This window comes from Corvus brachyrhynchos, unplaced genomic scaffold (assembly GCF_000691975.1).
Source record: "Corvus brachyrhynchos isolate BGI_N302 unplaced genomic scaffold, ASM69197v1 scaffold523, whole genome shotgun sequence".
Lineage (NCBI taxonomy): Eukaryota > Metazoa > Chordata > Aves > Passeriformes > Corvidae > Corvus > Corvus brachyrhynchos.
This window is the reverse complement of record NW_008237265.1, coordinates 2,772,796-2,786,032: the sequence shown is the minus strand read 5'-3', so window position 1 is coordinate 2,786,032 and position 13,237 is coordinate 2,772,796. Positions and strand designations below refer to the sequence as shown.

General features: G+C 41.5%; 1 protein-coding gene across 1 annotated transcript in view; it reads right to left on the bottom strand.

The window, feature by feature from the left end:
- Positions 1 to 4,483: 4,483 nt before the first annotated feature.
- KIAA0930 (KIAA0930 ortholog) overlaps positions 4,484 to 13,237 on the bottom strand; it is a 63,415-nt gene continuing 54,661 nt past the window's right edge. The window contains exons 8-9 of the mRNA XM_008630824.2: positions 10,960 to 11,115; positions 4,484 to 9,297 (exon numbers count right to left, since the gene is read on the bottom strand). Coding sequence (XP_008629046.1) covers positions 9,257 to 9,297; positions 10,960 to 11,115 — 197 coding nt within the window. The 3' untranslated portion in view covers positions 4,484 to 9,256. The remainder of the gene's footprint in view (positions 9,298 to 10,959; positions 11,116 to 13,237) is intronic.

The window sequence follows — 13,237 nt, the reverse complement described above, 5'->3', positions numbered from 1 at the left end:
ACACAAGGACATGGGAGGGAACATGGCTGGGACAGCTTTTCCCAGCTGGTCACAGGCACATCCTAGACTATATAGTGTCGTGTTTAGCATATAGAGCTGGAGGGAGATTGAGAGAGACATTTGGAGTGATTGTGTTTGCCTTCCCAAGTCACAGTTGTGTATCATGGAGTCTGGCTTCCCTGGGATGGCTGAACACCTGCCTGCCCATGGGAAGTGGAGGATGAATCCCCTGTTTGGCTTTGCTTGTGTGCATGGCTTTTGCTTTTCCTGTCAAACTGTCTTTATCTCAACCCACCAGTTTTCCCACGCTCATCCTTTTAACCACCCCCATCTCACCAGGGGGAGGAGTGAAGGGCTGAGATGCTGCCTGGGGCTAAACCATGAGAAGGCTGTGCATGTGTGTCACTGGCTAGAAAATACTGATGGCAAGAAGTACATTTTAATCATGATACAAACAATGCCTCAACAGACAAGTTACCTGCTGTAATAAACCTCATGCTAAAGACAAAACTGAAAGTGAATGCAGAGCAAGAGCCAGCCAAGGAACTCTGGGTACCATCTTTGCACAAGGCAGGACATGTGAAGGTGTGAACAAGTTCAAAGTTTGGACAACAGCTTTGGTAAAATACTTGCTTCATTGGAAGTTTGTAAGAGACTAGACAACTAAAGTTGAGGTGGAAAAAAGCAACAAACTGCTCTGAATATTCAGGAGGTGATGGCTGGAGGGCAAACCTCTGCACAAGCTACAGTATATTACTGTGAGCACATGAAGATGAGTTGCATGAAATACAGCAGTAGCACAAAGGAACCAAAGGCTGTACAAGATGAATAAAGAAATAGCAGCAGAATTACACTGTCTGAAGTAGTCAATGTACTTATCCCAGTTTCTGTTAGGTTTGTGTATTTTTTTAGGCATCACACTTGTTTAGAAATTCTTATTTGCTTAAGAGCATCCTGTATATGGATATTTATTTTGATTACAATCAAAATTGATTATAATACAAATAAATACCCATTATAATCAGTTTATTGGGTACTACTGTTAGGGACATCATAACCTTTACTGAGAGGTAACTCAGAAATTCATCATCTCTGGAAGTCTGCAGAGGCTTCAAAGATATGAACAGAATTTTCTTGTTCAGGCAGTACCACTGAGGAAAAAGTGTGACTTTAGTTTACTACCTTACAGCATGGATGACATAATACACTATAAATTTTTTTGTCTGAACTATGGTTGATGCTGTATCTGGAGCCCTACCTGGACTGGTGGGCACTTGGGGCATTCTACTCACCTGCAAATAGCAATTCTGTTGATGGCAATTACAAGGAAAGCTTGCAGATGGTTTCTTCATTGTAAAAAAACAAAACAAAACCACTGAAAAGAAAATGGTGGTTTACATACCAAACTTACTTACTTTGGCAGTTTACGAAATCTGTTTTTCCTTACCTTTACAGTGAAGTCAGGAATGACACCTGTGCTGATCTCCTGTGGTGGGCAGGGTAACCACAGACACCCATAGCAGGAAGCATGGCATTCCCAACTCTTGCTGAGAAGGAAGCTTGAATAGTAATTACTCTTCTTGCTCCTTGATGATACATCTATCACTATTTTTCAAAAGAGAACCTAGTCTGACACTTGCAGTGATTAAAGAGTAGGTTCTGGCGACCCTCTCATCCTTCAGGAGCAAAGGAAAGCCTCTAGACTTGGTGCAGGCTTAAAGCATTCACTATTTCCAGTAGGGTTTAGATGAACAGAATGATTGCATCGGAATTAAAGGCTGAGTGTGGGAATTCAAAAGGCCTGTAGACTTGTAAACTGCTTTTGCTGAATCTCCACAGCAATATTGCTCCAGCAGGAAAAGCAGAACTGTAATCATAACCACAGTTTAACGTCTGGGGGAGATGTGAGGTGGAAGAGCACAGGGTGAGTCAGCACACATTGTGAAATTCTGATTCATGAATCACCAGAATCACCCACATGTTGGCATAAACAGGTAACAGGGAAAACCTTAGTGCAGCTGTAACTAACGAGACAAGCTTTTTTGTAGTGTAGGTACTCTCCATTGAGCTGTGCAGGAAGACTTGGTATTTCAGAAAATTATCAGCCAGCTCCATTCATTTCAACAAAGGTTTAAAACTGTTTATTCCCATTTTCCTTGAAAGAGTTTATTTGAAGTGAATTCAGGAACATGCAGTTTAACTACCTGCACACTTACTATTCATACATTTATGTCATTACCTCAAGTTCACCCATGTAACAGCAGCAGCTCCAGCAGAATGCTCACACTGCCCAGGAAGCTTCTGCAGTGGCCTCATCTGCTTTGCTGAACAGGCACATCCTTGTCCTCTCTGACCCCTCCCACTCGTATCATGTTCCAACCAGGAGATTTTGCCTAAAAATCCTTCTTTCTGTGCAGGTGCCATGAGGTACACATGTGTGAAGGTCCAAAGACAGCTGTGTGGCAGGTCAACTTTATCTTCTGCAGTGGAAGAGCATGTGCCTCACATAAGTAAATCCTGTTTGTGCACACAAACCCTTGTGTCTTGTCTAAACAAAAGAGTGGATCATCTTACCTTAGTTTTCATACCACCACCTCAGTCAACATTAACCCTACTAGGAAAAGCCAACTAGTTTGTCTTGGCGAAGAGTTTCCTGGCACAATCAAGCATAAATTACTTATTTCTGACATTTGAAATGACTTATTTCTGAGTACTTATTTCTGACAAGAAAGTCACTAGATCCCACACTTACCTCTGTGAGGAACCAGGCTGGGGACAGAGTTTGAATTAACTCATATTTTCCTTGATGTATTTTAATGTCTTCTTTACTGAGGAGCATCAGCCCCTCCCAGATTCTCATCTACACTGTTAATGGAAAATCAGACCCATATTCTTCCTGCATTTTACTCCTTTGCTTTCTGCAAAGTTTCAATTACAAGTTTCAGGAACAACACACTTCTGAGAAGAGTACACAAGTAACTGTTTGCTAACAAAGATGGCTAGTTTTCCTTTAATCTCCAAAGTGTGATTTTACTTTGTAAAAGCAGACCTCAATGATAAACTTCTGTGCCAAGCAATATTAGGGTATTTCTTGGGAGGATCTCTCCAGGTGTGGCCAGGCAGGACACAACACTCCAGGACAAAAGAACATGAGTTAACTTGGCTGCCCAAAGCAGGGACATTATAGAGCAAGATGTATTTCCACACTGTTAATCCTGTATTTGTATTTTAGTATATTGAAGAAATTAATTCAGTAAAGCTGGGAAAGCTCTTCAAATATGTACATGGCAGTCTTCTGTTCCCTCAGCATTTGGATTAAAAACCAAACCCCAAACCAGCAAACATTTTTCTGTCCGAACTCCTGAATGACTAATAAAGCAGGGGAGGTTTATTACCACCACTCGTGAGGTTCTGCTGTTCTTTACCTTTTGTACTGGTTTAAATAATGCTTCTCCATTATGGCTGCTTCCAAAACCTTTCAACTTAAAGCATTCAAGGAAAAAAATCAGTTTGTTTCAAAGCCATATTTTAGTATTTCCCAACCAGCTAAGATTCCTGCCCAGTTGCATGTGCAGTCACAAAACAACACTGCCAACAATCTGCTCAAATATCCATGTAAAGAACTGAGACATCCTGCTCTTCTTAAGCTCTGTGTTATAATTCTCCCTAATATCTCACACGTTTCTGAGCTATCACACATGGCTTAGCATAAATGTTGTTACCTACCACATGGATTCATAAAACATCCTGGTCTGGGATTCTTTGAAATGGAATCCTCAGCACACCAACTCATGGAGATTGTTGGTAACATTTGTTCAAGGAGAGTTTAATTAATTTAGACAGAAAAATCCCCTGAAGGTTTATTTGACTGTGAAATGTTAGTCATAAAAATCAAGTGGAGAGGGAGGAGCCAGAGCCCTGCATGTCTGTAAGTCAAGGCAGATCCCTGCCAGTACACACAATTTAAGGCAGTGTAAACAGTGCAGATCTAAATGCAATCTCCTTTTCGTGACAATGCACAAACCCGCACTGAAGTTCTTCCTGAATTCATCAGGAAGAAACCATTGCAGCCATCAGTCCTCACTATTATACACTGCACAAACATAAATGTTGATGACATAATCAAGTTTAGAACAAACCACAGATCAGTTTAGAAGGGTTGTTCTAAAGGCAGAAATGAAAAACTTTTGTAAACAAATTCAGGACTACGCTGACTTTTACCTTCTTTCCCCTTATCCAATGTCAAGTTGTCAGGGGCTGACCACTGAGAGGTTCCATAGCAGAATCAGAAGTTGGACTTTCCTCCAAATGCAGTAAGAATGAAGAGCAATGAGGCCACTCTGCCTCATTAGTCTGGTATCTGGCAATGCCTACATGAGTGCCAGGGAGCACTATTCCACCACTGGTGCCGGCCACCAGAAAGGAATACATCCAAACTCCAACATCACCAGGTACAGTAGAGAGAAAACACCACTAATAGAGCTCATGGTCATTAAAGAGGTCTGTTTATTTGCTGCAGGGTCCAACACTTTCTTCACTGCTGCCATAACCAAAGTCAGCTTTATTTTTGGTGCACAACATTCTCCTTGCTCTTTGTTCAAATGGCTCAGTACAGTGCCAGCACGATTTTCAACCCATCACCTTTTAAGCAACACCAATGATCGATGAGGCAAATAAAACCCAAACCATGCAACATGTGTTAGGCTGATAAAATTAGGCTGAGAATATTTATATATTTACACAGAGAACGTTCAACATTACAACCTGCTTGCAGACTTGTATTATCTTGACGAAGTATCCAAACAGCTACATTCTGGTGTAAAATACTCTTTTTGTTTAAGGTTTGGTGTAAAAGCTACTTACTTCACAATGCCTTTGACTGGATTCTACCGCACCTATTTTTGACACAGAATTTCTACACACCAGCACCACACACTTTCAGTCACACCTCACAGAATGTGTAAGGCATTTTCAGACATCTGATCACTGTGAGCACAGGAAATCCACTTTCTAGAGCTTTCAGCCATGACCTTTGGAAACCATGAGAGTCTTTCAAACATAAAGGGTGAGTCCATAAGAGAGACACTGTTCTTCCAAGAACTATAAACTTGTCATTTCTTGACACTGCTACACACAACACAGATAGAATTTAAGACTAATAAATTATTTTCCTAAATAAAAATTTGTTCTTAAACCCCACTGGGTAACAACAGGGCTTAGGCACTTCTGAAGATTTTATCTGTCTTTAATATGGAAGCTTCAGACTACAAACACAAGGGCAAGCAATCATTTCAAAAAGGAAAAAAATAATGACTGGCAAGAAGCAGGTCAATAGTCTAAGAGTGTAGTCTATTTCCCTGAACTCCACATCCATACAGAACTTCAGTGACCAGACAGGATTCTGCACATGAGGGTCTGCTGGAAGAAATCTGCCTGCCGGGCCAAGGACTTCACTGTCTAAATTATGAAGATACTTTGGGAAAAACACGTTACTGTGAAAAGCCACCTGTGCAAATAATTCTTTTCTGGAGAGCACAGCATGCCCAGAAATAGAAAACTGAGTAACAGCAATCCAGAGCCCAACATGCCCAAGCCTTGTAAACAATGAAGACCGGGAAAATAAAAAGAGAAGGAACAGGGACCAACACAAACTGGATTAGCCAAGACAGATGAAAGGCTCATAGAGATTCTAAAAGCATCTTCTTTTAAAAGGAGATTTGGAATCCACCTTGTCCTGGCTGGCAGTAAGAGAACATAATTTCATGTACATGGTGGTCTCTAAGGCAGAGCAATAATCAGCTAACAAAAAATCATTGATTTAAGAGCTTTCTTAAAAAAACAACAAGCTTTTTATATTGGTTAAATTGATAGCAGTGAAAAACTTGCTATGGGTGAAAAGATTCAAATCCTTGTATTTGATAATTTGATATCTATCAATATACAACATCTATGAAGAGCTCAAGTGGTAAGCCTTGATCTCCAGAGGGAGTGAATGGGCAGAAGGATGGAAGGAGTTAACTGAGCAATGACATATGATGGAATTCCAAAAAGAAATAAAGCTGTTCTGCAAAGTTTCCCAAATTTGTTAACCGAGCTGCATCTTCAAACATCAGCATAACTGATGAAAGTCACTGTGCCCCAACCATTAAGACACTGACAGCCAAACAGCCTTCAAGGCATTGCAGGACACGCCAGCTCCCTCTGCAGCAATTACTTAATGGCCAACAGGGGCTGAATCCAATTTACTGCTTAGGAGCTACAGAATTAAAATCCCTTCAAATTAATATGGTGAGAGGTTCTTACTAACATTCACTTTTCTTTTTTCATGTAGTGCAATAGAATGCTAAGGGTCCAGCTGTGCCATCCTGACCCAAGCAAAACTGATCAAATTCTCTGTCAATCTGTCCACACAAGGACGACCAATTATAATTTTCAGGGTTTGTTTAAAAGCAGAAAAAAATGTGGAATTTGATAACAGAAAGTGGGAACCACTGGCTACACATAAGAAGTCCAAGATAGTTGTTTAAAGAAGGAATAACCGAGAATCTGGCACATCTTTGCTTCCAAAAAGCACTATTGACATTCAGTAGACTTTTTGACCTCTATTTTCCATGGATGTCCATGAGGGCATACTTGTAGTCCTTTTCTACTAGAAAAGGAGAGTCTTCAACGTATCTATAGCATATCGCACTAGGAAGATACAAGAAATAAATTTACTTTTTTTAGGACATTACAGCCCTTCAAACACTAGACATCAAAATCCAACCATATACATGTAACAAAGCAGATGATACCTCCTGAACAACAGATGTAGGATCTAAAGTGTACCTTCCATAGCACTGCTTTTAAACTAATGCACTAGCTTAGAATCATTCCTCATTTGCTCTGAAATCTTACACAGCAAGATTTTCTCAGTCTTTCAAATCACACAAAATTAAACCACCTAAACATAATACACAACACCAAGGGAGCATTACAAATCCCTGTCCACTGAGAAGTGTTCAGGCACCTACCACTGAGAGTCCTATCTGGATACACTTCATTTTTACATTGTTCCTCCAGCTGCCTGACTGAAAGGTATCTATTGTCACGATCAGTACAAATGTGAACCCTCTCTCCCTTCCCTCTGCAACGAGCATTTAAAGGAAAACCAAGCACTGATTTGCCCAGTCCAGCAGTATGAAAGCACAGAGTAAGGAGCACACTGAGAAGCTTGTTTTCTAGCTGAGGAGTGGTTTAATTCTCAGCATGGGCAAAGAGAGAATATTCGTACCAACTGATGTCAGGCACACTACCTGGGGATCTCAGGTACCCACCCAGGCTGCCTGGCAAGTTCCTTGAGAGAGCACTTCGGCTGCTGAGTGAAGACTCCACCTCTCCCCGGGCTCAAGGAGAAAGCCTGGGGCAACCAGGTTAGATGGTAGAAACACCCTCACATACACACAAACCACTGGCAACATTCCAAGGTTGCAGCATGAAAAGTGGGTGTGATGGTAATGACAAAGGGAACGTTTTTCTAACGCCTTGCAACATATTTGAAGCCAACTGAAAACTAGTCAGCTGTCTCTGTCATACACTCATGCTGCCGGTGTAAGAAAGGCCACCACGCTGTGCTAAGGTGACAGCTTCCAGGCCTGGCCTCAAATACTGACAGACCTCCTTACCATGCCAGTCATCAGGCTGGGCTGAAAGGCAAATTTGGTCTGCCTTTATGCTGAAGTAGAGCTATTTCCATGGAATCTAGCCTGAGGAAAAAAAAGCAGAAAGTTCTATTTGAGAGGTTAAGTCAAGATGCTACTGTGAGAGTAACAACAAAGCACTTGGGAAAGACCAGGTATGAGGGAGACAAAGGTCCAGGCTCAGAGCACATGCCACAGCATCAGGTTTAGGTGCTCAGAGTCTGAAAAGTGACAAAAACGGCATCTTTGCTCTCACTCTGTGTGGGTGCTGGAGTCTGACGTGCCCCAAGAGACACACCACCCCTCCCACTGTTGTGTGGTCCTAAATAAACCTAAGTATGTACTGGCTCTCACATCAAAACAGACAGTCAGAGCACAGTAACCTCAGCATTCAATCATTTTGTTTTCAAATGTCAAGGACAGCAGTTTTGCTGTTTAGAGAGAGCTGCACTTCATGTGTAAACATAAGGCTGTTTTCCTGAGAGCTCCTGACACACAATTTTCAGACCTCGCACTATGCAATTTTTAGTCACTTTTCAGAACAGAATTATGTTTCCATCTTTTGGATTTCAAGAAAGGTCTCTGTGCTTCAGCATATAACAACCAAAGATAGAAAATCCGGGCAAGCTGCCTGACCATAAAGCAGCTCCCATGCCCTCCTTGGCTACAAAGGGTACCGCAAGGACGAGTCTACAAACTCTCAAGTCCAGTGCATGCAGGAGGATGGGTTACTGGTAAGGTTTTAGGCCTTTGGAGACCAATTACAGTCTCCCATTTTTTCACTTTAGACTCAAACTGGTATTGACTCAGCTGAGAGAAAGGTAAGCAGCATTAGTCCTGGAGATGAACTTCAGCTTTACTATAGCAGCACATTTTAGCCTTCTTTTCACTGGCTTGTTTTCTTAGCCAGTTCTTGAGGATGAAAATGTTGCTGTTCTTTGGTAGATACAGAAATCTGTCAGCAGAGTTCACCTCTCCTAACACTGACAGATGAAAAATGGGAACATTTTCAGCCTCTTTTAAGCTCTGACCTGACCTGCTGCACAAACCAAAACAGTGATGTATCTTTTTCCTTTTCCTCCCTTAGCAGGAAGTTGTTCTCTCCCCCACTCCGCTCCACACACACACGTGCACGCGCTCGCACACGGCTGATGAGATGAGGGTATGGCCAGAGTCTATGGAGCGATGTCCAATAGCAAATCATTATGGAATTCTCAGAATGTTTCTCCCAAAGAATATAAAGTTTAACACATTCTGTACATATTGTTGGCTTCTTAGTTATAAAGTAAACACAGTAGCAAACTGTCCATAAAGTGTTGACTCAGTTTAAACACAGCCCCTTCTCATTTTATCTTGCTGAAAGTCCTCTTCCAGTCAGAAACACTCCAGTGATGTGGGCATTCGGTGTGTGACAGCAGAGGAAGGAAGAAAGAGGCACTTTTGATCGGCTGGTATTCCTGGACTTCCCTTTTTCCTGCGGAGGTCTATGTTCCTGACACTAGATGGTAGTGTTAGCACGGAAAACCGCTGTGGATAGGCACTTGGCAACAAGGCTCCAAGGCAGTGCCCGCTCTCTGCTATGTCATCAGGATTGGTTTCTGCCGCACTTCCAGGATATCTGGGCATGGGAGAGAAATAAAGAGACATAGTAAACTTAAGAGGCTTCTGAAAGCAGCCACAGTACCAGGAAGTACAGAGAACTGGAGATGTAAGCATGGACTGCGGCACAGCCCACCAGGAATCTAAAACATGACAAGTACGCAGCTTTGCCTGTTAAAATCTGAGTTAACCAGGATGCAACTGGGAAGATCTGAGAGATGAGAAACTGCAAATATATCCCATCATGTGGAGAGGACAGGTGATCTACAATCATTTATACTGGGATGAAGCAACATATGTTATACAGGGAGTGATTTTCCAGGGAAACAAGCGCAAGTGCCATTAACAAGAGCTGCTAAGGGGTTTTCCATTCTTTAAGGGAGAAATGCAGCATCCCCAAGCCCCTTAAGGAGACTTCTGTGGGTACAAGTATTTCACCTCTTTTATTCATTCTATAGTCCAAAGCCTACATTCCTGCACTCAAAAACCTGCCAAAAAACCCCACTCCTCTTTTTGGCTTCTCAACTCCATATTGCCCAAGTGGGACAGAATATGACCCTGTAAAACTTCTGTTGTAATCATGGGCATCTTTCTAAGTATGGGTAGTAAAACCAACATGGCAAGGCACTACGCAGAAATATCTGGAAACTGGGCTGGTATGTTCTTTTCTAGGCTACACAAAGAACAAGGAACATGGAAAAAGGGAGCACACAATTAAAAGGCTGATCAAACACAACTGCACAAAGAGGATGACATGAGCAAAAATTGATCCCCAGCTCCAGAGGGCTCCAACCACACCTGTAAAGAATTGAACACAATGGAGCGAGTCCAGTGAAGGGCCACAGAGATGACTAAGGGACTGGATCATCTGACATTATAAGGAGATGGTGACAGAAGTGTGATTATCCAACATGGACAGAAGGGTCAGAGTGAAGTCTTATCAATAAACTCAAGACATTTTTAGAAAGTATTTTGATCACTATCACTGGGATTTTAATATCTTAGTACAGGTTTTCTGAACTACCCAAGAGAAATGAGCACCTTTCCCACTTCACCCTGCCCCACATGTAATGCTCCTGCTTCCTGGAAAGCTGCTACTGGCACAAATATATTGATTACAAAAAGGCCTTGGAAACAGGACCTACACAACATGTCAAGCTAAAACAAATGTGGGTAGTGAAAAACTGCAGATGAAAATTCTGCCTTACAGCCCAGAAATTTCATGCTCTATTTCTGTGTATCTCGATACATACCCCAACTCCTGCAACTGTATGTTCAACAAATTAAGTCTTAGAAAGATGTTCAAGCTCAAAGCCAGTATTTGAGCATGGAGGCATTTGTGCCACCCTCTTGAGCATGTATTAAATGCCAGCTGAAACAATACATCTTCTGTGAACTCCAAAACGCCTGTGCTGAGAGAGTGAGTGACCTTGGTAATGCCAGCTAACTTGCTGTAAGACTATCAACACAATGATCATAAGGAATAATTACATATTTTGCTGAAATGTTCAAAATCCATCCTTAATTACAAATGACCAACTTTTTACTGGAATCTGTAATTTCTTCTGAATTGAAATAAACTCCTATTTACAGTGGCATTACAGAGAAATACTCCTTCCTCTGTCATAACAGCAGAATCCCCCAACATTGTAGGCTGTGCACAATGCATGTCAAAATTCACCTGTTAAAATTCGATGCAATGGCAAAGTGATGTATGTTAAGTGTGCATAGAGTAGAAAATTTTCATCTGTTCTGTTCAGCTTCAGCCACGAGCCCACCAGTGAGCGTCCTGTTCCAGACAGGGACCGCGACCGGAGATTTGTCGCGTTGTGAAGATCTGCAAAGGCAGGAAGAGACAGCAAGTCTCAAGGGATTGTACTTTACTGGAACACTTCTGAAACTCAAAAAAGAGGAAAGCCTCCTATTCATTGTTTAGAGACAAATCACATGCAGGACACTATCATAACTGCTTTTTAAAAACCAGACAGACCTTGCCTAGCAGAGAGTTCACCATTTACACTGAAGCTAATGGTAGCAGTAGCAGCTGAAAAAAAGTCAGGAGAGGGCTTGTGCTGCCACACTGCACCAGCAGAACCCTAACTCAGCCTTCTCTCATACACAAAGTCATAGAATAGCCCTAAGATTAAGTACTTACTCATGCAGAAATTCACCAGAGTAACAAAACAGAAATTGTTTCTTTTGAAGAAAATTGACATCTAGCAGACATGGGGAGATGCAGCATTAATACCACAGTTTCCTGCACACCTCCATGCACACCCTGAGGCACACCTACGACCCTTCAGCTGAGCCACTGTTCTCCGAATTAGTTTAGATGGCCCCAGGTAACTTTTAAAACAAAAAGATACTGAGTCCCCTGTAGGCCAGAGGAGTTTTTTATAGGTGCAGGTCTCTACCACAGCCATGTGCTACATTTTTGAAATGTTTTTAAATCTTTGCTCTATTGCCCTGTAAAATTCAGCCCTGTCCCACAATGCTAAAAGCAGATGTTGAAGTTAACATATCGGTTCTGAACCAGGGTGATCCAAGCTCTGGGACTGAAAGCAGATCCTGATCCAAACAAAGAGGAAAATTCATGGTGGCAGCTACTATAGAAAGATGCATAACAATGTGGGAGGAAAAAAATTCTGAAAATCTTTCCCTCCTTCCCTATACAAGTGTATGTATAGTCAAGCTGTATATTCCCTCTTCCCATGCATGACCACTATGCCAGGAGCACTGTGGTGATTAGGGTAGAAGGAGCTGACTCTGGTAGCTGCAATAAACACAACTCTCCTGGTGTATCATGCTTGCACACAGCAAAGCCACTGACTTGGGCCTAGATTGGCTGTTCCTGTTCACCACAGGTCTGTCTGCACTGGGGCAACTCTGCAGCAGCACTGGCTGTACCAAGGACACTGCTGATCTTTACACAATCCACATCTTTTCCTCCACCCACAAAGCCAAGATGCACCCAAATCTCTGCTCCTATCTCTGCATCTTCTGCATCTGCATCTGGCTTTTTCATGACAAAATAAGAAGGTTTCACCACTGCAGCTCCTGAGCAAACACTGGTAGGACACTCAGGTTTCTGAAGTTTGTAAAAAAATCTCAATTTAGGTACTACTCCTTGTAGAAAACTCATCTTTGAATAAATTAAACTTCCTAGCATAAGCTGTTAAAATAGTCCTCTTTTTATTTTTCAGATGAGGAACAATAAGGTCAAAACACTTAGAAACCATTTCTTGGTATTTTATATGAATGCTATAAAATATCTGAAAAACCTACAATTTGTTTACTTCCATAAATATATTAGAAGGAAAAGGATATGAAAATAAAAAACATTTCCATCATTATGATTAAATAGTCTAGGATCAGACCCTGCAAGACAACCCTGAGGACACACTGCATCATGCATGAAGGCTGCCAGAGAAACACCTTGAACCCTGTTCTCTCCTGGGCAACCTCCAAAATAAAGACACCAAAAACAGGACTGCATGTGGGGAAAGCTGCCCTTCTCCCCACACTACACTGTGCCTAGTAAAACATACTCAAACACATCACATTTCAAGTAACATAGATGCTGATTAGACAAATTAAGGAAAAAGAGATGAGCGAAGGTTTTTATTGATAGAACCCTGAATTAACTACCATCAGGTTTTTTTTTTAAACTGCCACAGAATTTGCATTAAACATTATCACTTCAGTTTGTTTTTTAATGTGCAATTCTTTACTAGCTAAGGTGGTCCAGTACTTCTGATAGGCAGTATCTTTGCTACTTCAAACAGAACTTGTAATCTGGAAATTACCTTTGTGTTTATCTGTTAGAATGCCAACAGACAGATTTGTTGACTGAATTGTTTTTAAACATATGAAAAGCAGTTTGGACATTGACATTTTTGAGTTTCCTGCCTCACAAGACTGTGATGTGATTGGGATTTATATACTATATTCTGAGTCAG